The following is a 21,793-nucleotide window of genomic DNA, read 5'->3' on the forward strand; positions in this document are numbered from 1 at the left end:
AAATTTGTCAGCTTTAGGGCTTAATAAACTCCAGTTATGGGCTCTCCCACATTACCATGCGGATGTGGCTGTGCTGGGAACCCTGGTGAGACCACTGAGAACATAATGATCTCATGAATGTTTGGCTGAAAACATGAGTGCAGTGATTTGCTTCTGAGTGATGTTAATATTGTATTTGCTTTGTTTTTGTAATTTTAGGAGATAATTGAATTTCCCATCCTGAAGTTAAATGGCAGGACGATGGAGATAGAATCGACCTTCCATACGTATGTGCAGCCTGTGGTACACCCCCAGCTCACCCCCTTCTGCACAGAGGTAACGCAAGAGCAGAGTGTGGTGCCCAGAAGCACTGCAGCATCAGCTAAAGGCCATGCAATAGGAGTATTGGTTAAAGCAAGACTTGTCTTTATATAGTTAAATGTACAGTGCTACATAAGATTATGCTATCCTGGGTCAGACTGTTTCCAACAGTGGCTAATCCAAGTCACAATCGCCTGGCAAGTACCCACACATTAAATAGATCCCATGCTATTAATGCCAGCCAGCAACAAGCAGTGGCTATTCCTTATTGATTAAGAGCAGTTTATGGACTTCTCTGGGAACTTATCCAAAACCTTTTTAAACCCAGCTACTCTAACTGCATTAACCACATCTTCTGGCAATGAATTCTAGAGCTTAATTGAGTGAGAGAGAACTTTCTCTGATTAGTTTTAAATGTGCTACTTGCTAACTTCATGGAGTGCCCCTAGTCCTTGTATTATCCGAAAGAATAAATAACAGATTCACATTTACCCTTTCTAGATCTCTCATGATTTTGTAGACCTCTATCATATCCCCCCTCAGCTGTCTCTTCTCCAAGCGGAACAGCCCTAACCTCTTCAGCCTTTCCTCATGGGGGAGCTGTTCCATCCCCTTTATCATTTTGGTTGCCCTTCTCTGTACCTTCTCCATCGCAACTATATCCTTTTTGAGATGCGGCGACCAGAATTGCACACCGTATTCAAGATGTGGTCTCGCCATGGAGTGATACAGAAGCATGACCTCCTCCAATTTATTTTTCATTCCCTTCCTAATAATTCCTAACATTCTGTTTGCTTTTTTGACTGCTGCAGCACACTGAGCCAATGATTTTAAAGTAAGAACATAAGAAATTGCCATACTGGGTCAGACCAAGGGTCCATCAAGCCCAGCATCATGTTTCCAACAGAGGCCAAACCAGGCCACAAGAACCTGGCAATTACCCAAACACTAAGAAGATCCCATGCTACTGATGCAATTAATAGCAGTGGCTATTCCCTAAGTAAAATTGATTAATAGCCCTTAATGGACTTCTCCTCCAAGAGCTTATCCAAACCTTTTTTGAACCCAGCTACACTAACTGCACTAACCACATCCTCTGGCACTATGATGCCCAGATCTTTTTCCTGGGTGATAGCTCCTAATATAGAACCTAACATTGTGTAACCATGGCATGGGTTATTTTTCCCTATATGCATCACCTTGCACTTATCCACATTAAACTTCATCTGCCATTTGGATGCCTAATTTTCCAATCTCACAAGGTCCTCTTGCAATTTAACTACTCTGAATAATTTTGTTTCCTCTGCAAATGTGATCACCTCACTCATCGTACCTCTTTCCAGATCATTTATAAATATATTAAAAAGCACCGGTCCAAGTACAGATCCCTGAGGCACTCCACTGTTTACCCTTTTCCACTGAGAAAATTGACCATTTAATCCTACTCTCTGTTTCCTGTCTTTTAACCAGTTTGTAATCCACAAAAGGACATCGCCTTCTATCCCATGACTTTTTAGTTTTCTTAGAAGCCTTTCATGCGGGACTTTGTCAAACGCTTTCTGAAAATCCAAATGCACCACATCTACTGGTTCACCTTTATTCACATGTTTATTCAGCCCTTCAAAAAAGTGAAGCAGATTTGTGAGGCAAGACTTGCCTTGGGTAAATCCATGCTGGCTGTGTCCTTTAAACCATGTCTATCTATATGTTCTGTGATTTTGATGTTTAGAACACTTTCTACTATTTTTCCCGGCACTGAAGTCAGGCTCACTGGTCTATAGTTTCCCGGATCGCCCCTGGAGTCCTTTTTAAATATTGGGGTTACATTGGCCACCCTCCAGTCTTCAGGTACAATGGATGATTTTACTGATAGGTTATAAATTATTTGTAATAGGTATGAAATTTCATTTTTGAGTTGTTTCAGAGCCCTGGGATGTTTCCCATTCGGTCCAGGCGATTTACTGCTCTCTCTCCCCTCTTACTTCTTAGACTTCTGGCATTGGCATACAGGCTTTTCAAAGTGTGTTTCTTGTTTGTATTAAGAGCCTTCTTTTAGTTGACAGGGATAATTTGGAATCTTTTAACTCAGGTGAGTTTTTAATTACAGGCACTTGGACTACTTTTGATTTTATTGGAATCTCTCTGCTGGGGATGCCCTAACTCTTGTTTCATTAGTATCCTCCGAACCGTGCGCTGCTGAGCGACTGTCGGCTTTCCCCTTTGTTCTAATTTAAAAGCTGCTCTATCTCCTTTTTAAAAGTTAGCGCCAGCAGTCTGGTTCCACTCTGGTTAAGATGGGAGCCCACCTTTTCGGAAAAGACTCCCCCTTCCCCAAAAGGTTCCCCAGTTCCCAAAACTGAATCCCTCTTCCTTACACCCTCGTCTCATCCACACATTGAGACTCCGGAGCTCTGCCTGCCTCTGGTGACCTGCGCGTGGAACAGGGAGCATTTCAGAGAATGCTACCCTGGAGGTTCTGGATTTCACCTTCCTACCTAAGAGCCTAAATTTGGCTTCCAGAACCTCCCTCCCACATTTTCCTATGTCAAGGTACCCACATGTACCACGACAGCCGGTTCCTCCCCAGCTCTATCTAAAATCCTATCTGGGTGACGCATGAGGTTGTGCCACTTTTGCACCAGGTAGGCATCTTACCAGGCGATCCTCACACCCACCATCCACACTGCTCTCTCTACTCACTCTGTGACTTTAAATAAGGCACCTAACCTGTCTCTGCATAAGGTTTTCTTTCCTCATTTCTTAATGTTTTCTCATATGGATAAAAAGATCATCTTGTCTTTGTGTACAGCAATGTCTGCACTTGTGCTGCCTTACTGTTACTATTACCCATCACTTCTAGAGCACTATTTGCCATATCCAGTGCTGTACAAATACATGTAAGAGACGGTCCCTTCTCCATAGAGCTTACTATCTAGTCAAGAAAACTTACAGACCAAAGGAGATTTTGGGCCTAGCTTCAGATGGGACATTTTTCTGGTTTTCAGAAGTCCTGGAGCTTTGTCTGTCTGTTGGCAGTAATGCTGGTGGCATGGTGGATGTATATAGGAGAGAACATCGTGTCTCTTGCACAGGAAACCCCACGTGGATCAGAATCTGACTCGGGAATGGTTAAGGAGATGTAAGCTTAGACTTGAAGGAGGAGGATTTATAATTGCAGCACAGGATAGTGGTTCATGCAAAGCCATAAGTCCCCTAATAAATGTACACATTCTGATATACTGTGTGTGTGTAAATATCTGTAGACAGGTGTTTAAAACGTGGCAGTGAAACCCAAAATACAGAATGCCTTAAAAAGCAAAACAATGAAAATCAAAAAACACATTCAGCAATTTTAAAACAGGGTGAAAAAGCCAGTTTATAACTGTACAGGCAACATTTTGGCTGCAACTATGCCTCGAGAGGTAAAATATAATCAGCACTGGCAAAAGCCATCCAAAAGTAATTGCCTTTCATGTTGAATTATCATCATGTACCCTGTTCCAGCCTCATTACAATTCACTGTAAAACAAACAAACAAAAACCCCCCAAAACAAACTGTAAGTGGACATTTTTGTTAATTTTTCAATTACAATGAAAGCATAATATACAAAATCCCATATCCAATCACAAACCATCTAGATTGCAGACTCCTTTCATATCTAAATGATTTTTATTTGATTGAGTTGTATTTGATTGTATATATACACGTATGTGCATTTATGCATGTGGAACACAGATATTCGCATAAATATGTAGACAAATATCAAATAAAGAGAAGTGCAGAGAGAGTCAGAAACCCAACTTTTTAAACCATATATCAAAAATCTCATAACTTAAATACTTCAAATGGGTCCCCCGACAAGGCTGCATCGGGAGGGACAAGAATACAAAGATATCGTATCTGAAAATTAAACAGATAAAATTAACATAAGAAAGGACCCTATAGTGATAACAAAGCATACCTTAGCCAGTGTTAACAACAGTGTACAAGGAGCGCAAAGTGTTCAAACCAAAGGAGCCATTTAAAAGCTCTGTCAAAATGGCGCAAAACCAAGCAGCCAATCAGATGAGATTAACAGAAGAAAAACTGACCAATCAGGTCTCTGCGAGAAGGAAAAAGATGAAACAAAAAAGGCCGCCATAAATTAAGAGTGAGATTAACAGAAAGATCAAGTAAAGTCCCCCCACTCGATTTCATTATTAAGACCATTAGGGGTAAGACTATCAAGGGCATAAATCCATTTTTGTTCTTTATGGGACTGAGAGTACAAAAAGAACCTCACCTTCACACTGAGAATAAGGAATTTTTAACACGGTGGAATCAAATTCTCAATAAATGCTCATTTGATTTAATGTTGTTTAATTATTTGGTGGTTTCAGTAATCAACAGCTTCTTTACAAGACAAGCTCTCAGTGCAAATTGAGGCCATCAAAAATAATTCTTCCCTGGACTCCTTCAACCAACAATTACAAGACTTTAAATCTAATCTGGAAAAATTTAGGAGTGATCTCAAAACTGCAAAATTTAAAAAATTCCAATGAGACGAATTGGACTATCATAAGGGATACATATACTCATGGATGTCTTCCACCCATCCTTCATGAAAAAAAGTGACTTTTGCCCAGTCCTCCTCAGACGATTCATCTGGCAATGAACTGTCCATCACCACAAATCAGGAGGTCTCTACTTCTACTTCTGGTCAACCCTCTTCGTCTTCATCATCGTCTCATCACTCCAGCAATTTTTTAGATGTGACTCAGACTCAAAAACCTACACGCAACCCCTGATTTCGGGGGCACTCTCTTCCACCTTAGGTGGTCACGCTAGAGAGATAACGTTCCTGGATGGAATAAATGATAGCTTTATGGAGCAATTGGTTCAGGAACCGACGAGAGAGGGAGCAATTTTAGATCTAATTCTCAGTGGAGCACAGGACTTGGTGAGAGAGGTAACGGTGGTGGGGCCACTTGGCAATAGTGATCATAATATGATCAAATTTGATTTAATGACTGGAAAAGGAACAGTGTGCAAATCCAAGGCTCTCGTGCTAAACTTTCAAAAGGGAAACTTTGATAAAATGAGAAAAATTGTTAGAAAAAAACTGAAAGGAGCAGCTACAAAAGTAAAAAATGTCCAAGAGGCGTGGTCATTGTTAAAAAATACCATTCTAGAAGCACAGTCCAGATGTATTCCACACATTAAGAAAGGTGGAAAGAAGGCAAAACGATTACCGGCATGGTTAAAAGGGGAGGTGAAAGAAGCTATTTTAGCCAAAAGATCTTCATTCAAAAATTGGAAGAAGGATCCAACAGAAGAAAATAGGATAAAGCATAAACATTGGCAAGTTAAATGTAAGACATTGATAAGACAGGCTAAGAGAGAATTTGAAAAGAAGTTGGCTGTAGAGGCAAAAACTCACAGTAAAAACTTTTTTAAATATATCCGAAGCAGAAAGCCTGTGAGGGAGTCAGTTGGACCGTTAGATGATCGAGGGGTTAAAGGGGCACTTAGAGAAGATAAGGCCATCGCGGAAAGATTAAATGATTTCTTTGCTTCGGTGTTTACTGAAGAGGATGTTGGGGAGGTACCCGTAATGGAGAAGGTTTTCATGGGTAATGATTCAGATGGACTGAATCAAATCACGGTGAACCTAGAAGATGTGGTAGGCCTGATTGACAAACTGAAGAGTAGTAAATCACCTGGACCGGATGGTATATACCCCAGAGTTCTGAAGGAACTAAAAAATGAAATTTCAGACCTATTAGTAAAAATTTGTAACTTATCATTAAAATCATCCATTGTACCTGAAGACTGGAGGATAGCAAATGTAACCCCAATATTTAAAAAGGGCTCCAGGGGCGATCCGGGAAACTACAGACTGGTTAGCCTGACTTCAGTGCCAGGAAAAATAGTGGAAAGTGTTCTAAACATCAAAATCACAGAACATATAGAAAGACATGGTTTAATGGAACAAAGTCAGCATGGCTTTACCCAGGGCAAGTCTTGCCTCACAAATCTGCTTCACTTTTTTGAAGGAGTTAATAAACATGTGGTTAAAGGTGAACCGGTAGATGTAGTGTACTTGGATTTTCAGAAGGCGTTTGACAAAGTTCCTCATGAGAGGCTTCTAGGAAAAGTAAAAAGTCATGGGATAGGTGGCGATGTCCTTTCGTGGATTGCAAACTGGCTAAAAGACAGGAAACAGAGAGTAGGATTAAATGGGCAATTTTCTCAGTGGAAGGGAGTGGACAGTGGAGTGCCTCAGGGATCTGTATTGGGACCCTTACTGTTCAATATATTTATAAATGATCTGGAAAGAAATACGACGAGTGAGATAATCAAATTTGCAGATGACACAAAATTGTGCAGAGTAGTTAAATCACAAGCAGATTGTGATAAATTGCAGGAAGACCTTGTGAGACTGGAAAATTGGGCATCCAAATGGCAGATGAAATTTAATGTGGATAAGTGCAAGGTGATGCATATAGGGAAAAATAACCCATGCTATAATTACACGATGTTGGGTTCCATATTAGGTGCTACAACCCAAGAAAGAGATCTAGGTGTCATAGTGGATAACACATTGAAATCGTCGGTTCAGTGTGCTGCAGCAGTCAAAAAAGCAAACAGAATGTTGGGAATTATTAGAAAAGGAATGATGAATAAAACGGAAAATGTCATAATGCCTCTGTATCGCTCCATGGTGAGACCGCACCTTGAATACTGTGTACAATTCTGGTCGCCGCATCTCAAAAAAGATATAATTGCGATGGAGAAGGTACAGAGAAGGGCTACCAAAATGATAAGGGGAATGGAACAACTCCCCTATGAGGAAAGACTAAAGAGGTTAGGACTTTTCAGCTTGGAGAAGAGACGACTGAGGGGGGATATGATAGAGGTGTTTAAAATCATGAGAGGTCTAGAACGGGTAGATGTGAATCGGTTATTTACTCTTTCGGATAGTAGAAGGACTAGGGGACACTCCATGAAGTTAGCATGGGGCACATTTAAAACTAATCGGAGAAAGTTCTTTTTTACTCAACGCACAATTAAACTCTGGAATTTGTTGCCAGAGAATTTGGTTTGTGCAGTTAGTATAGCTGTGTTTAAAAAAGGATTGGATAAGTTCTTGGAGGAGAAGTCCATTACCTGCTATTAAGTTCACTTAGAGAATAGCCACTGCCATTAACAATGGTTACATGGAATAGACTTAGTTTTTGGGTACTTGCCAGGTTCTTATGGCCTGGATTGGCCACTGTTGGAAACAGGATGCTGGGCTTGATGGACCCTTGGTCTGACCCAGTATGGCATTTTCTTATGTTCTTATGTCTTATGTTCTTAGGTTCCATGTGTGACACACACCACACGCCAACAGCAGCATCTGCTCAATCCCTGGCAATAACTTCTCACTCATCAGGGCTTGTATTTAATGTCATCACGCAGGATCTCGGATGTTGAACTTAGTTTGCTCGAGAAAGGACTTTCTTTTGTACCGACGGTCCCTTGTGATTCCTTTGATGTCCATGTTCACTTACACCAGTTCTTCCGGATGCTAAGATTAAAATGTGTGGGGTTTTTTCAGGGTCTCCACCGCCACAAGATGACTCCATCATATATAAAAAAATCTAGGAGGGTTCCACCTGGACCCGTCGATCCAGTGCTCTTAACATTCGAAAAAATAGTACGGTCTGAAGTTGATAGATTGGGATTGTTCCCTTCCTCTATGTATCATAATATCACCAGAGAAGAAAAACTGGCCATCAGATTTCTAGACCTTGATAGATCTAGTTATGTGGAAGAAATAACACATCAATTACAGGACTCTTAATTTCTATTGTCCCCTTCCTGATGATCCAACACCCAGCTTACAAAGCATTATTACAGCAATGATCCAACATGCTTTAAACCTTAAACAGATTACTACTTGGGAGGCACAATTTTTGTATGTTGAGTTTCCCATCACCCCCACTTTCTATCTTCTGCCTAAGATCCACAAATCCCTTCATAAACCCCCCCGGCCGTCCAATAGTTTTGGGGATTGGTTCCTCTCCTCAAGCCCCTCTAAATTTGTCGATCATTTTCTTTCTTTTTTTTTTTTTCCAAAATAGTTTTTTATTAAAATTGTCGATCATTTTCTACAACCATTTGTTCCTTTGAGCCGGTCCTTTGTCTGTGATTCAGCACACTTTATTACCATTCTTTGAGATTTGTCTACCCCATCCCCTCCGTTTTTTCTGGTTACACTCGATATTGTTTCCTTATATTCTAATATACCTCAAGATGAAACCCTGATTCTTATAGAAGAAATCCTCGATCGTCGTCCTGATTCCTTCTGTGTTTCTACTGATTTTTTAGTTTCCTTAACCCGGTTAACCCTCACAAAGAACTTTTTTTTTCTTTAACTCTGTTTTTTCAGCAGATTAAAGGGACAGCCATGGGTGCCACCATGGCTTCCAGCTTGGCCTGTCTATATGTTAACTTTGAAGAAAAAAATGTTTACCCTTCCCCTTGGTTTTCTTTTGTTCATTTATGATTACAGTAAATTGATATATTTTTGATTTGGACCGGGACAGACATTCAATTTTTCTTATTTCTAGATTGGCTCAACAGTTTAAATATATCCAAAGCAGAAAGCCTGTGAAGGAGTCAGTTGGACCGTTAGATGATCGAGGGGTTAAAGGGGCACTTAGAGAAGATAAGGCCATCGCGGAAAGATTAAATGATTTCTTTGCTTCGGTGTTTACTGAAGAGGATGTTGGGGAGGTACCCGACCTGGAGAAGGTTTTCATGGGTAATGATTCAGATGGACTGAACCAAATCACGGTGAACCTAGAAGATGTGGTAGACCTGATTGACAAACTGAAGAGTTGTAAATCACCTGGACCGGATGGTATACACCCCAGAGTTCTGAAGGAACTCAAAAATGAAATTTCAGACCTATTAGTAAAAATTTGTAACTTATCATTAAAATCATCCATTGTACCTGAAGACTGGAGGATAGCTAATGTAACCCCAATATTTAAAAAGGGCTCCAGGGGCGATCTGTGAAACCACAGACCGGTTAGCCTGACTTCAGTGCCAGGAAAAATAGTGGAAAGTGTTCTAAACATCAAAATCACAGAACATATAGAAAGACATGGTTAAATGGAACAAAGTCAGCATGGCTTTACCCAGGGCAAGTCTTGCCTCACAAATCTGCTTCACTTTTTTGAAGGAGTTAATAAACATGTGGATAAAGATGAACCGGTAGATGTAGTATACTTGGATTTTCAGATGTTTGACAAAGTTTCTCATGAGAGGCTTCTAGGAAAAGTAAAAAGTCATGGGATAGGTGGCGATATCCTTTCGTGGATTACAGACTGGCTAAAAGACAGGAAACAGAGTAGGATTAAATGGACAATTTTCTCAGTGGAAGGGAGCGGGCAGTGGAGTGCCTCAGGGATCTGTATTAGGACCCTTACTTTTCAATATATTTATTAATGATCTGGAAAGAAATATGACGAGTGAGGTAATCAAATTTTGCATATGATACAAAATTGTTGAGAGTAGTTAAATCACAAGCAGATTGTGATAAATGACAGGAAAACCTTGTGAGACTGGAAAATTGGGCATTGAAATGGCAGATGAAATTTAATGTGGATAAGTGCAAGGAGATGCATATAGGGAAAAATAACCCATGCTATAGTTACACAATGTTAGGTTCCATATTAGGTGCTACCACCCAAGAAAGAGATCTAGGGGTCATAGTGGATAACACATTGAAATCGTCGGTTCAGTGTGTTGCGGCAGTCAAAAAAGCAAACAGAATGTTGGGAATTATTAGAAAGGGAATGGTGAATAAAATGGAAAATGTCATAATGCCTCTGTATCGCTCCATGGTGAGACCACACCTTGAATACTGTGTACAATTCTGTCACTGCATCTCAAAAAAGATATAGTTGTGATGGAGAAGGTACAGAGAAGAGCGACCAAAATAATAAGGGGAATGGAACAGCTCTCCTATGAGGAAAGACTAAAGAGGTTAGGACTTTTCAGCTTGGAGAAGAGACGGCTGAAAGGGAGATATGATAGAGATGTTTAAAATCATGAGAGGTCTAGAACGGGTAAATGTAAATTGTTTTTTTACTGTTTCGGATAATAGAAGGACTAGGGGCACTCCATGAAGTTAGCATGTGGCACATTTAAAACTAATTGGAGAAAGTTCTTTTTCACTCAACACACAATTAAGCTCTGGAATTTGTTGCCAGAGGATGTGGCTAGTGCAGTTAGTATAGCTGTGTTTAAAAAAGGATTGGATAAGTTCTTGGAGGAGAAGTCCATTACCTGCTATTAATTAAGTTGACTTAGAAAATAGCCACTGCTATTATTAGCAACAGTAACATGGAATAGACTTAGTTTTTGGGTACTTGCCAGGTTCTTATGGCCTGGATTGGCCACTGTTGGAGACAGGATGCTGGGCTTGATGGACCCTTGGTCTGACCCAGTATGGCATGTTCTTATGTTCATCACTTACAATTTAACTTTAATATACACTATTAACAAATCTCGTTTTTGGACATTCTTATCTCCTATGATTCTCATGGCTTTAATACTTCTATCTTTTGAAAAGACATGGACCGCAACAATCTGTTGAATTTTGACAGTCACCATCCTTATGCTCTAAGAAGCAATATTCCAGCTGGCCAATTCCTTAGGCTTCCGTCACCTTTGCTCATCGAAATCAAAGTTTGTTCATCAAGCTAAGCAGATGTTTGTTGGTTCAGACAGAGAGGGTACCCTTATAGCATTCTTAAAAAAGCGTTTAAATAGGCTCTGTATATTAATCGAGATTTCCTTTTTTTGCCGCAATCACGATCGTCAGAGGGATATATAAATTGTATTTTACCGTTTTCATCTTGCACTCGTGACATTACCATGATTATATGCCGCCATTGGCTGTTGCGTTCATTACATAAAGTTTTTGATTACCCCCTTAGATTTACGTTCCATCGTGGCAAGAATCTCCGGGACTACTTGGTCTGCTCTGAGTTATGCGTGCTCCCTCCGATAATCCCCTCATCTAGGAGTCACCAACCCTGTGGACAGTATTCAGTCTGTCCCCTTTCACTTTTGTTTTTTTGAACATCCGGTCATTAAGAAAATCTATCCTTTACATTTCTCTACCACATGTTTATCTACAGGAGTCATTTACATTATTATCTGCCTTTGCCAAGTGTTATATGTTGGCAAAACCACTTGTATGATCAAGACACATTTAATTGAACATCGTTCCAGTATCAATAATCACCGCGAAAATGCCCCGTTGGTCACACATTGGTACTCAAGCTCTCATTCTGTCCTTGATCTTAGATTCTTCATTATTGATGTTATCTCCTCCCCTCCCCCATCCATAAAGAACAAAAATGGATTTATGCCCTTGATAGTTTTACCCCTAATGATCTTAATGAAATCGAGTGGGGGTACTTTACTTGATCTTTCTGTTAATCTCACTCTTAATTTATGGCGGCCTTTTTCGTTTCATCTTTTTCCTTCTCGCAGAGACTTGAGTTTAACAGAAGAAAAACTGACCAATCATCTGATTGGCTGCTTGGTTTTGCGCCATTTTGACAGTGCTTTTAAATGGCTCCTTTGGTTTGTACACTTTGCGCTCCCTTTACGCTGTTCTTAACATTGGCTAAAGTATGTTTTGTTATCACTATAGAGTCCTTTCTTATGTTAATTTTATCTGTTTAATTTTCAGATACAATATCTTTGTATCCTTGTCCCTCCCAACACAGTCTTGCGGCGAAACACAAGGTCCATGTCAGGGGACCCATTTAAAGTATTATTTAAGTTATGAGACAGTGGAGTTGCCACCTTACAATAAAAATCAATTTGATATATGGTTTAAAAATTTGGGACCATGACTTTGCAATTCCCTTTTTGATGTTTGTCTACAATAAGAGCAGTTTCTTCTCCGTTTCTGTTTGCGCATAAATTTGTAACCACACACACACACCCATGTACTGTATGTTTATCTAAGTGGTTTTGAAATGGACCAAAAGATTGATCTTTCAAAAGAACTGGTCCCTTTGGCATTTCACTGGTCTTTTGCCTTCCCACCCTTTGGCGTATGAGCTCCATTTATCACCACCTTCTCTTGCTGATTGCTGAATTTTGTTTTCCATTTCCCTGGTTTATCCAGCGGGCTTAACAGTCTTTTTTGGAATAATCATGAAGGCTGTTCTGAAATCTCTTACTTTCAATGCTGTCCCCAGTCTTATTCCCTAATCTGTCAGTAAAGTAATCCATCTTATTTGTTTGACCAAACCTCCATCTACTGAATCATTGTTGCATAGGACTCTAGGATGCACTGGTTTGGAGGAATTCAACAATCCTTTCCTGTCCCTCACTAGTGAATTAGGCCAAGTAATTTATAGTTGCCAGCTCTTTCCTTCTCCATTCATCTGGAACTCTTCTCCAATGAATGCTTGGGCAAGGTAGTCAGTGTAACTTCTCTTTTGTTCTGGAACTCATGTTGCATTGATTGTGCTTCAAAGGACTTTAACACTGGAGCATCTGATGCTACATGAAAAATCACAATGGTTGATTTTATAATGTAATATAGGAAATGAGCCCTGGAAGTTTATTTAATGGTTGGACAAAAGAGTGTTTAATATTATAATTTTGGGCCCACACACATGGTTTCTTTGCATGCATGAAAAAATTGTATATTTGAGTGAGAGAGACATATGTACATATAACTTCATGGGCATGTTTTAAGGGGCATTTCATTAGCTCCCATTTCCTTATCCTGATAGACCAGTCCAAACAAATGGGTTTTATTCTGCTTCCCAGCTGAAGAAGACAGAGAACAAGCCTTTTTATCCGTGGCATTGTCACTGGGGAAAGGAGAGGTGCAGCCTGGGCATGTGCTAGTAGTCTCTCTCTGTCTCTCTCTCTGTCTCTGTCTCTCTCATCAAAGCTAAATCTTTCCAAGATAAACAGTTGGCGTCTGCCAGAATTGTCCAGGCCTTAATGGTAAACTATTCAAAAAGTAGGTGACTCACTTCCCAGTTCTTGGGATTGGCCAAGAAAACCTTGGTATGTGGATCTGGTAAAACTGCTAGCCGGATCCCTTCTTCTGCTAGCCAGAAGACGTGCCCTATTACTTCAGAACCTATTTTCCACGGAGGACCTAGCTCCATTTTGTCTTAAGGCCTGAACTTTGAGAGGGCTTGCTTTTGCAGGAAAGTGTCAGCACCAAGCGGGTCTCAAATTGACAGCACTCACTGATATTGTCCAAACTTAGTGTTTGGACAATATCAGTGAAGCCCTTATCTGTCCAAAAGGAGAGCCACCCCTGATAGCACACCCTATCAAAAACTCTGAGCTAACAAAGAGTCTCTGCTGGCACAAAAAAATCCATAAATCCATGGGCCAGGTCTGTAAGTGTTGTTTTGAATTTTGTTGAGCTATTGTGGATCTAAAACCTTGCTTGCCTGGTAAGGAAGTGTTTTTGTATATTTTGTTTCTCCTGTATATTGCAAGACAGGACCTTGTTATATTTGCTACATGCTCTTTTGATTAAAGCTGTGTTGTGAACTCTGACTACTGAGTCTGTCTTGATCAGACCCTGATAGAAGGGATACGCCCCTTTAGTTATAGCAATGATGATAAGGACCCCTAAGAACTCCTTGGCGTATGTTCAAGTTGGTACCTCTTTGAGAGCTTTCGTGAGGAGCTGTTAGTTTCAACTTATAGAGCAGACATTGCGGCATTCCTGGCCTTCCTTAAGAGAGGCCTAGACAAGAGGCTAGCACTCAGTTCACTAAAGTTTCAGGTTGCAGCCACTTCCTGCTACAGAGGTTAGGGCTAAAGTTTCTTTGTGACCGCCCAACCAGATGTATCCTGCTTCCTTCAAGGGGATCCAGCGTATCTACCTTTTGTTTAGGTCACAAGTTACTCAATGGGAGCTTAATTTGGTCCTCAATATACATATAGGTTCACCCTTTGAGCCTGTGAAACATACTTCTCCAGAGGATCTTTCTGGGAAGATGGTTTTGCTGGTGGCCATTTGCCTTGCCAGATGTATTTCGTCATTACATTATCTTAGACACTCCGACCAGGTGTTCTCTCCTGAAGCAGCTACTTTTTGGCTATTTATGTCCTTTCATTTGAATCAGTCTATCTCACTGCCAGCCTTTTGGAGGAGTGAACATCATGGTAAATAGAGAAGTGCAGTTATGGTGCTTCTTCACAAGGGTGGTAGCAGAGAGGAAGCTGGAAACCACAAGCTGGTTTGCTTCATCTTGGAGGTAGGAAAATTAATGGCAAGACTGCTAAAGGAAAGGATAGTGAACTATCTATAATCTGGTGGCTTGCTGGATCCGAGGCAGCATGGATTCACCAGGGGAAGGTCCTATCAGACCAATCTTATTGATTTTTTTTTTTTTTTTAATTGAGTGACTAGAGAATTTGATCAAGGAAGAGCGCTAGATGTGACCTACTTGGATTTCAGGAAAGCTTTTAATACAGTCCCACATAGAAGGCTTGTAAATAAAATGAGAAGCTTGGGAGTGAGTGCCAAGGTGGTGGCATAGATTACAAACTAGTTGACGACAGGAGACAGCATGTAATGGTAAGGAGAGCCCACTCTGAAGAGAGAACCATGTTAAGCAGAATGCCACAGGGTTCGGATTTGGGACCACTTCTGTTCTATAATTTTGTGAGTGACATAGTGGAAGGGATAGAAGGTAAAGTTAGTCTATTTGTGGATGATACCAAGATCTCCAACAGAGTGGATATGCTTGAAATAGTAGAGGGCATGAAAAGTGATTTAAGAACGTTTGAAGAGTAGTCAAACAATTGGCAGTTGGGGTTCAGTGCCAAGAAGTCAGAGTCATGCATCTAGGGTGTGGTAGTCTGAAAGAGCTGTATGTGATGGGGAATGAAACACTGATGTGCACGGACCAAGAGAGAGCTTGGGGTAAAAATATCTGGCAATCTGTAGACAGCGAAGCAATGTGACAAGGCATTCGCTAAAGCCAGAGGAATGCTGAGCTGCATAGAGAGAAGAGAAAGAACCAGCAGGAAAATGGAGATGGTGATGTCTTTGTTCAGGTCTTTAGTGAGGCCTTACCTGGAGTACTATGTTCAGTTCTGGAGGCCATATCTTAAAAAGGATAGACACAGGATGGAGGTGAACCAGAGAAGGGCAACCAGTATGGTGTGGAGTCTGTATCGGAAGACTTACGAGGAGAGGCTGAAGGATCTGAATATGTACACCCTGGAGGAGAGGAGATGCAGAGGAGATATATTTATTTATTTTATTTAGATTTATATTCCGCTTTTTGCACTTTTTTCAGTGCTTCAAAGTGGATTACATTCAGGTACTGTAGGTATTTCCCCATCCCCAGAAGGCTTACAATCTAAGTTTGTACCTGAGGCACAAACTTCAAACCTTTTCCATCAGAAAGGAAACAGTAGAACTAGGGGTCACAAAATGAAACTCCAGGGGGGACGACTTAGAACCAATGTTGTGAACTATTTCTTCACGGAGAGAGTGGTAGATGCTTGGAATGCCCTTCTGGATGAGGTGGTGAAGATGAAAATAGTCAACGAATTCAAAGGGACATGGGATAAATACTGTGGATCCCTAAAGGCTAGAGGGCAGAAATGAAGAAGCGGGTGCATGGGGGTAACCTGCAAGGAGTGCAGTTACCCCCCTTAACAGAAGGCATGGGGATTACTACCCTTTTATTCAATAGCCTTAATGCTTTTCACACAACTGCAACATCGTTCTCAGTGTTGATGGGGGGAGGGGAACTGGCTACAGTCAACAATCAACAAGGGCCCTGATTTTTACAGTCTGGGGTACTGACACGCGGACGTAAGGGGAAAAGCACAGGACAGATTCTACGGCCAAGTCCCACATTGAAGAGTGTCAAGCAACATTGTCTGAATTACCAAGAAGGCTCCTCACTGACTAACAATGCTGCTAGTAGTAATTTATGTGGTCGACAGTTGCTTGGTTTTGGTTTATTGTAAATATTACTACTCTTATCATAAGGCTTGGGGGTAACTGTACAGCGTGACAGTTACTATCCTTGAGAAAAACATGGGGGTATTCTGCATGGAATGACAGATGCTACCATAAGAGGCTTGCTGGACAGACTGGATGGGCCATCTGGTCCTTTTCTGCAGTCATTACTATGTTAGATTCCATTTTTAATATGTCAGATGCATACTTCTCAAATATATGAAGATGAGATACTCCTTCCAGACAGGCTATTCTTACTGTTTGGCAGCCCCCACAGGGGCCAAGCTTATTCCAGAACTACTCTGGCCAGATGGAACAAGGAGGCGAGTGCATCGGCACCAAAGGTGCTCCATGCTCAATTCACGAGATGCGAGGCATTATCGTGAGTAGAATACTTTGCAGTGGCTTCAGAGGATATTTATAAAGTAGCCACCTGGTCGTCTTTGCATTCCTTTGTTAAACATCACAGATCAGATGTACAAGAAAAGGCAGATACTGTGTTCAGGACAAACATTCTCAGAGCTGCCCTGTCTTCCTCTCTCCTGGTAATTTTCACTTGTCTGCACTGCTCTAGAAGGATAAGGAAGGAGAACGTTAGTCATACCTGTTAATCTCCTTTCCTTGAGTCCTGCTAGACCAGTCCAGAACACAGCAGTTGCACATATATATTTCTCTATCTCTTGCTTATCCTTTGAGGGGGAGGTATGGGGATTATAGTACTCTCCCTAGGGAATAGCTGGACTTACTTTGTTGTTTGTTCTGTTTCCTTCTCCTTACCGCTCTCCTCCTTCCTAGAGGATATTGGTAGATGTTCTCTTCTCCTGGCAAGGGTAAAAGTACTGTTGTTTTAGGGGCTTGCTCTGTTGCTTAGACAGAAAGTTACTGGCAAGGGTCCAGGCTGCACCTCCCTTTATCTAGTGATATCACTGAGGCGCTAGCACTGAAAAAGGTTCGTCTTCTGTCTCCATTAGGTGGGGCAGAGTAAAACCCACTTGCTGAACTGGTCTAGCAGGACTTAAGGAAAGGAAATTAACAAATAATAATTATTTTTTTCCATTTCCAAAGTTATTTAGGATCTTATGTTAAAAAAAATAATAAAAGACACAAGGAGACTGCATAGTTCCCATAGGGTCCACCCTGACTGGGATTAGATCACAATTTCTACAGGTCAGAATTCCGTATGCTACTTGTTGGCCCTGGGGTCTCTAGACCCTGCACTGTTGGCTGCACATGCTTAGTACACCATTACGATTGACATTCATAGTCCATTCTAGAAGAAGATGCATTAAAAGCACAATGAGGTTTCACTGACACCGGTCAAGAGAATGTGGAGCAGAACAAGTAAACTTGATTATAAGGAAGCTGTGCTAGAGAGTAGAGTGCTGCACTTATTTCATCTGTCTAATTTATTTTCATTTTAGACCTTGGGGAGTCCATAAGCAGCAGTTACCCAATTAACATACAGATTAATCTAGAATCAGCTTCTGGAGTGTCTCCTACACTTCCTTAAAGTTCCACCTAATAGTTGCTTGATTAACTTGTGAGGAAAGCCACCTAGAGGAAGGCTGTTTTTTTCTGAAAATTAAAAACTCTCTCTGAAAGTTATATATTACCATTCCATGGGAGTCATTAGCAGAATGTCATCGCGCCATGGATTGTAGGGAAGCTGGGAGTTTGGCATTCAGTAAATGTAATTATGGTTTAATTGTGCTTTAATCTTTTTTTAAGCGTATTTATTTGCTTTTGGTCGGAGTGCTGTTTGCTAAACATGCACAGCAGACATTGATAGAGATGAAACGTCCTTTCTGGTTCACATGGCACATTTTGCACTAGATGAGGACTCTTGGAACTGGGCCATGCATTTGGTCTTTTGTACATGTGCAGCCTCATCACAACATACACACCTTGAGCACTGCAATCTGCAGAGAGCAATACGATGAATACCCTTCTACAAGGGCCTCCTCCATGAAGCCCCGCTGAGTTATTTTTAATTTTCTGAAGGCAGCCCCTGCTAGATTTCATCTTGTGTGTATTGCATGTAATTGGCCTGTTAGCTGCAGTGACACATTTGACATCACACAGAGTGAACCAGTCCAGTTCTCTGTGTTTGTCAGAGCATCTTCAGGAGCCAGTAAAAGAAATCTGAACTGAGCGAGCAGAAGGTGTGGAAATAGGTACAGCGTAAGCAGCATATTTCATTCGTTCATTATTACAGTACTTCTATCACAGACTTCTCAATTATTCATGCAGTATTGCTTTCAGAAAATAAATAATTACATTTGGACACTTGAGAATTATAGAGAAGCTCTGTTGATATTAATGCAACATGTTCCCTGGATATGGGGTTAATTTTCAAAGCATTTAGCTGGATAACTCACACGTTGTCCAGCTATCTGGCAACATTTGAGCACTAGGACCCTTATCTGGCTAGATAAGTGTTTATCCTGCTAAAATCTAGCTGGGTAGGTATACCAGGCCCATCCTAAATTATTTGGCTAACTTATGGGCCGATACAGTAAAAAACGCGGGAGAGCGGGCGAGTGCCCGCTCTCCCAGCACGCGCACTGGACACTCTCCTGTGCGTGCGATACAGTAAATAAATTTATTTAAATTAGGCCCGGCGGTAAAAAGAGGCGCTAGGGACACTAGCGCGTCCCTAGCGCCTCTTTTCGGACAGGAGCGGCGGCTGTCAGCGGGTTTGACAGCCGTTCAATTTTGCTGGCACCTGTTCTCGAGCCCGCTGACAGCCACGGGTTCGGAAACCGGACGCCGGCAAAATTGAGCGTCCGGTTTTCAACCTGCGGGCCTATTTCAAAATTTATTTTTTTTTTTACTTTTTTAAACTTTCAGGACCTCCGACTTACTATCGCCATGATATTAAGTTGGAGGGTGCACAGAGAAATTAGTGCCTATCTTTGGGCCTGGCAGTGGTCATTTTTCAACATGGCGCCTGCTTGACCAAACCTTTGCCCCTGCTACGTGATGGGCCAGCTGGTGCCATTTTGAGAAAGAGAACCGTCCCTGGAACTATGCAGTATATTAAAAGGAGAAACAAATGACTTCATGATAAACAGAAATGTTTCACTGGTCCTGTTTGAGCAGGAATAAGTTCCCAGGATGTATGAGCTTGGACAGAGGAAGAGAGGTAGGGGGGGTGTATTGGAGGCAGGGCCGGATTTGCATTGCTGGCTCTCAGAGGCAGCGGGGGAGGAAGGGATGGCACGTGGGTGGGCGCCCCACCCTCAGGGTGTGGAGGTGGGGGGGATTTCCACTCCCAGCCACTTACCTTTCTGATCTCACGATGACAGCCAGCCGCGGCCTGCCCAAAGGCCCTGCCCACGGGGGTTTCCTCTTCCTATGGAAACCCATGTGAAAAACAGGGCCTTGGCTGCAGGCCCCCCCATGCTGAATTTCATCTCTTAGGTGGTTGCTGCTGCCGGATCGGGACGGCACCACTGTCGATGAGCGGTTCAGAAGCTGGCCAGGATAGAAGTATGCGGCAGCAACAACTCTCCAGCGCCTTTCAAAATGTGGTACTGGAGGCCTGGGTGCCTAGGCCTAACTCCAGGCACCCAGAAGTGTGCGCCATGATATCTGTGCACCTAAAGAAAAATGTGTTCTCTCTTCTGATCTCAGAAATGACTTTTCTTCTGTTTCTATTGTTTTTCATTTCAGTTGACTGGAATTATTCAGGACATGGTGGACGGTCAGCCAACTCTTAATCAAGTGCTGGAGGTGAGCAATGTGACTGTCAGTGCTTGGCAGCTTCTGAGTCTTTTTTTTTTTTTTGGAGACCTGCTTGGTGGGATTAAGACTTTTGTTGTCCTGTAATAACAAACAGAAGGCAGCACCGAATCCTTGGACTCCACCTTCCAATTGTCTCATTCACAGCTCTATCGCAGAGATCCTGCTAAGATTACCAATATTTTTGTAAACATTTTATTTGTAAGTTAGACAAACCAAAACCATTGTCTACCATATAGACAAAACTTTAAAGATAGTGTGCAATGTACCAGTAACTTGACTTATAAAGTCATTGGCTTGGGAAAATAGATTTTATGCAGATAGAAAGTAAAAGTCCCAAATTCAATCCTACTCTGAGCTTTTCCCCTTAAGATAGCAAGTTCTTGTTGCACATGTTAAGAAACTGAGAAATGTAAATGCCAGGTCCATATGAGCTACCTGACAAAAAGCAGCATCACTGTGCTCTCTGCTAGTGCACCTTGGTCCTGACTTATGGTGCCTTCTGCTGCTCTGCTACTGAGCCCTCGTTTAAGCCCATGAAAGAGAAATCAGAGCTGGCTCCATGCACCAGTGGCAATGCTGTATGCTGGCATGCAGGAGCCCTAGCTTCTGCTCCCCAGGCCATCAGGGGCTCTGAATGTCTCACTGGGGTGAGGGCAGTCCAGCCATTGTAGAACAGCAGCACCTATGGGTGGAGTTCAGGGCATGCATGCATCCTGGCTGCAAAGGGAGCCATGGTCTGCGGTCCCCTTGCAAGGACCATCACCGTGATTGTTGATTATAGTGGGGGAGGATGTGCCCTAATTTTGGAAAACCCTGGCACCTTAGCTTTGAAACTCCCCCTCTCCATTGGTACATGATAGGGTGCGTGGCTGCATCAGGCCAAAAGTAAAACCAAGCCAGAAACAATGAAGTGACCAGCAGAAGAGGTCGGGTCACATCTAAGGATAATTTTGTAAAAGTCTGCAAAACCATGCATGATTTACATCGGTTTTCCAAGCAAACATATGCACGTGTTTGCTTAGAAAATCAGCCCAGCCATACTACCCTGCACATGTTTAAATCTGCTGATTTGTTCCATGCATACATTTTGATGATGTAAAAGTGTGCACGCAAATCCAAACAATCTCTCGGAAGACTTCTGCTCAGTTGGGGTAAACGTGTGCATACATGCAATTTTATGGCAAAGCGTGCTTTTACCTGTGGAAATGGCTTTGCAGTAAATTGGGGGAGGTGTGCTGGATGCTGCCTGCGGGAGCAGAGCGTGTGCTGCGTGTGATAAGATCTGGACTGGTGCAGCCACAGGAGGCTGTGTGGGATAAGATCACAATTTTCTACCTGTGCAGATTACAAGAGCTTATCAGCGTTTGAAATGAGCGAGGCTCATCTCTGTTCCTGACTCCTTTCTTCTCTCGCCTTTCAGCGGGTCGATGAGTGGATGGGGAAGGAAGGCCTTTTAGATCCAAGTGTCAAGTCCATCTTCGTGACCTGTGGAGACTGGGATTTGAAACTCATGTGAGTACATGCAAAACAGGAAGAATGCGGTCCCAGATATCCAGACAACCTTTAGAAAATGACCTGCTGTCCTGTTCTTCCTACAGCCGCGTCATTCTTAACTAGGGCTAAATGCACCACTCATGGATATGCTGCTTAAATAAACCATCTCGAGGCAGTGTGCACGTAAAATGAAGAAGTCTGAAAGACTAACCACTCTTTTTTTAACCAGA

The 21,793-nt window shown here is 41.9% G+C and overlaps 1 protein-coding gene across 1 annotated transcript in view; it reads left to right on the top strand.

Moving 5' to 3' along the window:
• Positions 1-21,793, top strand: part of LOC115099813 (ERI1 exoribonuclease 3-like) — a 179,737-nt gene that overhangs the window by 117,441 nt on the left and 40,503 nt on the right. The window contains 3 exon segments of the mRNA XM_029617662.1: positions 199-315; positions 19,998-20,057; positions 21,490-21,581. Coding sequence (XP_029473522.1) covers positions 199-315; positions 19,998-20,057; positions 21,490-21,581 — 269 coding nt within the window.

This window comes from Rhinatrema bivittatum, chromosome 10 (genome assembly GCF_901001135.1).
Source record: "Rhinatrema bivittatum chromosome 10, aRhiBiv1.1, whole genome shotgun sequence".
In the NCBI taxonomy this organism is placed as follows: Eukaryota; Metazoa; Chordata; class Amphibia; order Gymnophiona; family Rhinatrematidae; genus Rhinatrema; species Rhinatrema bivittatum.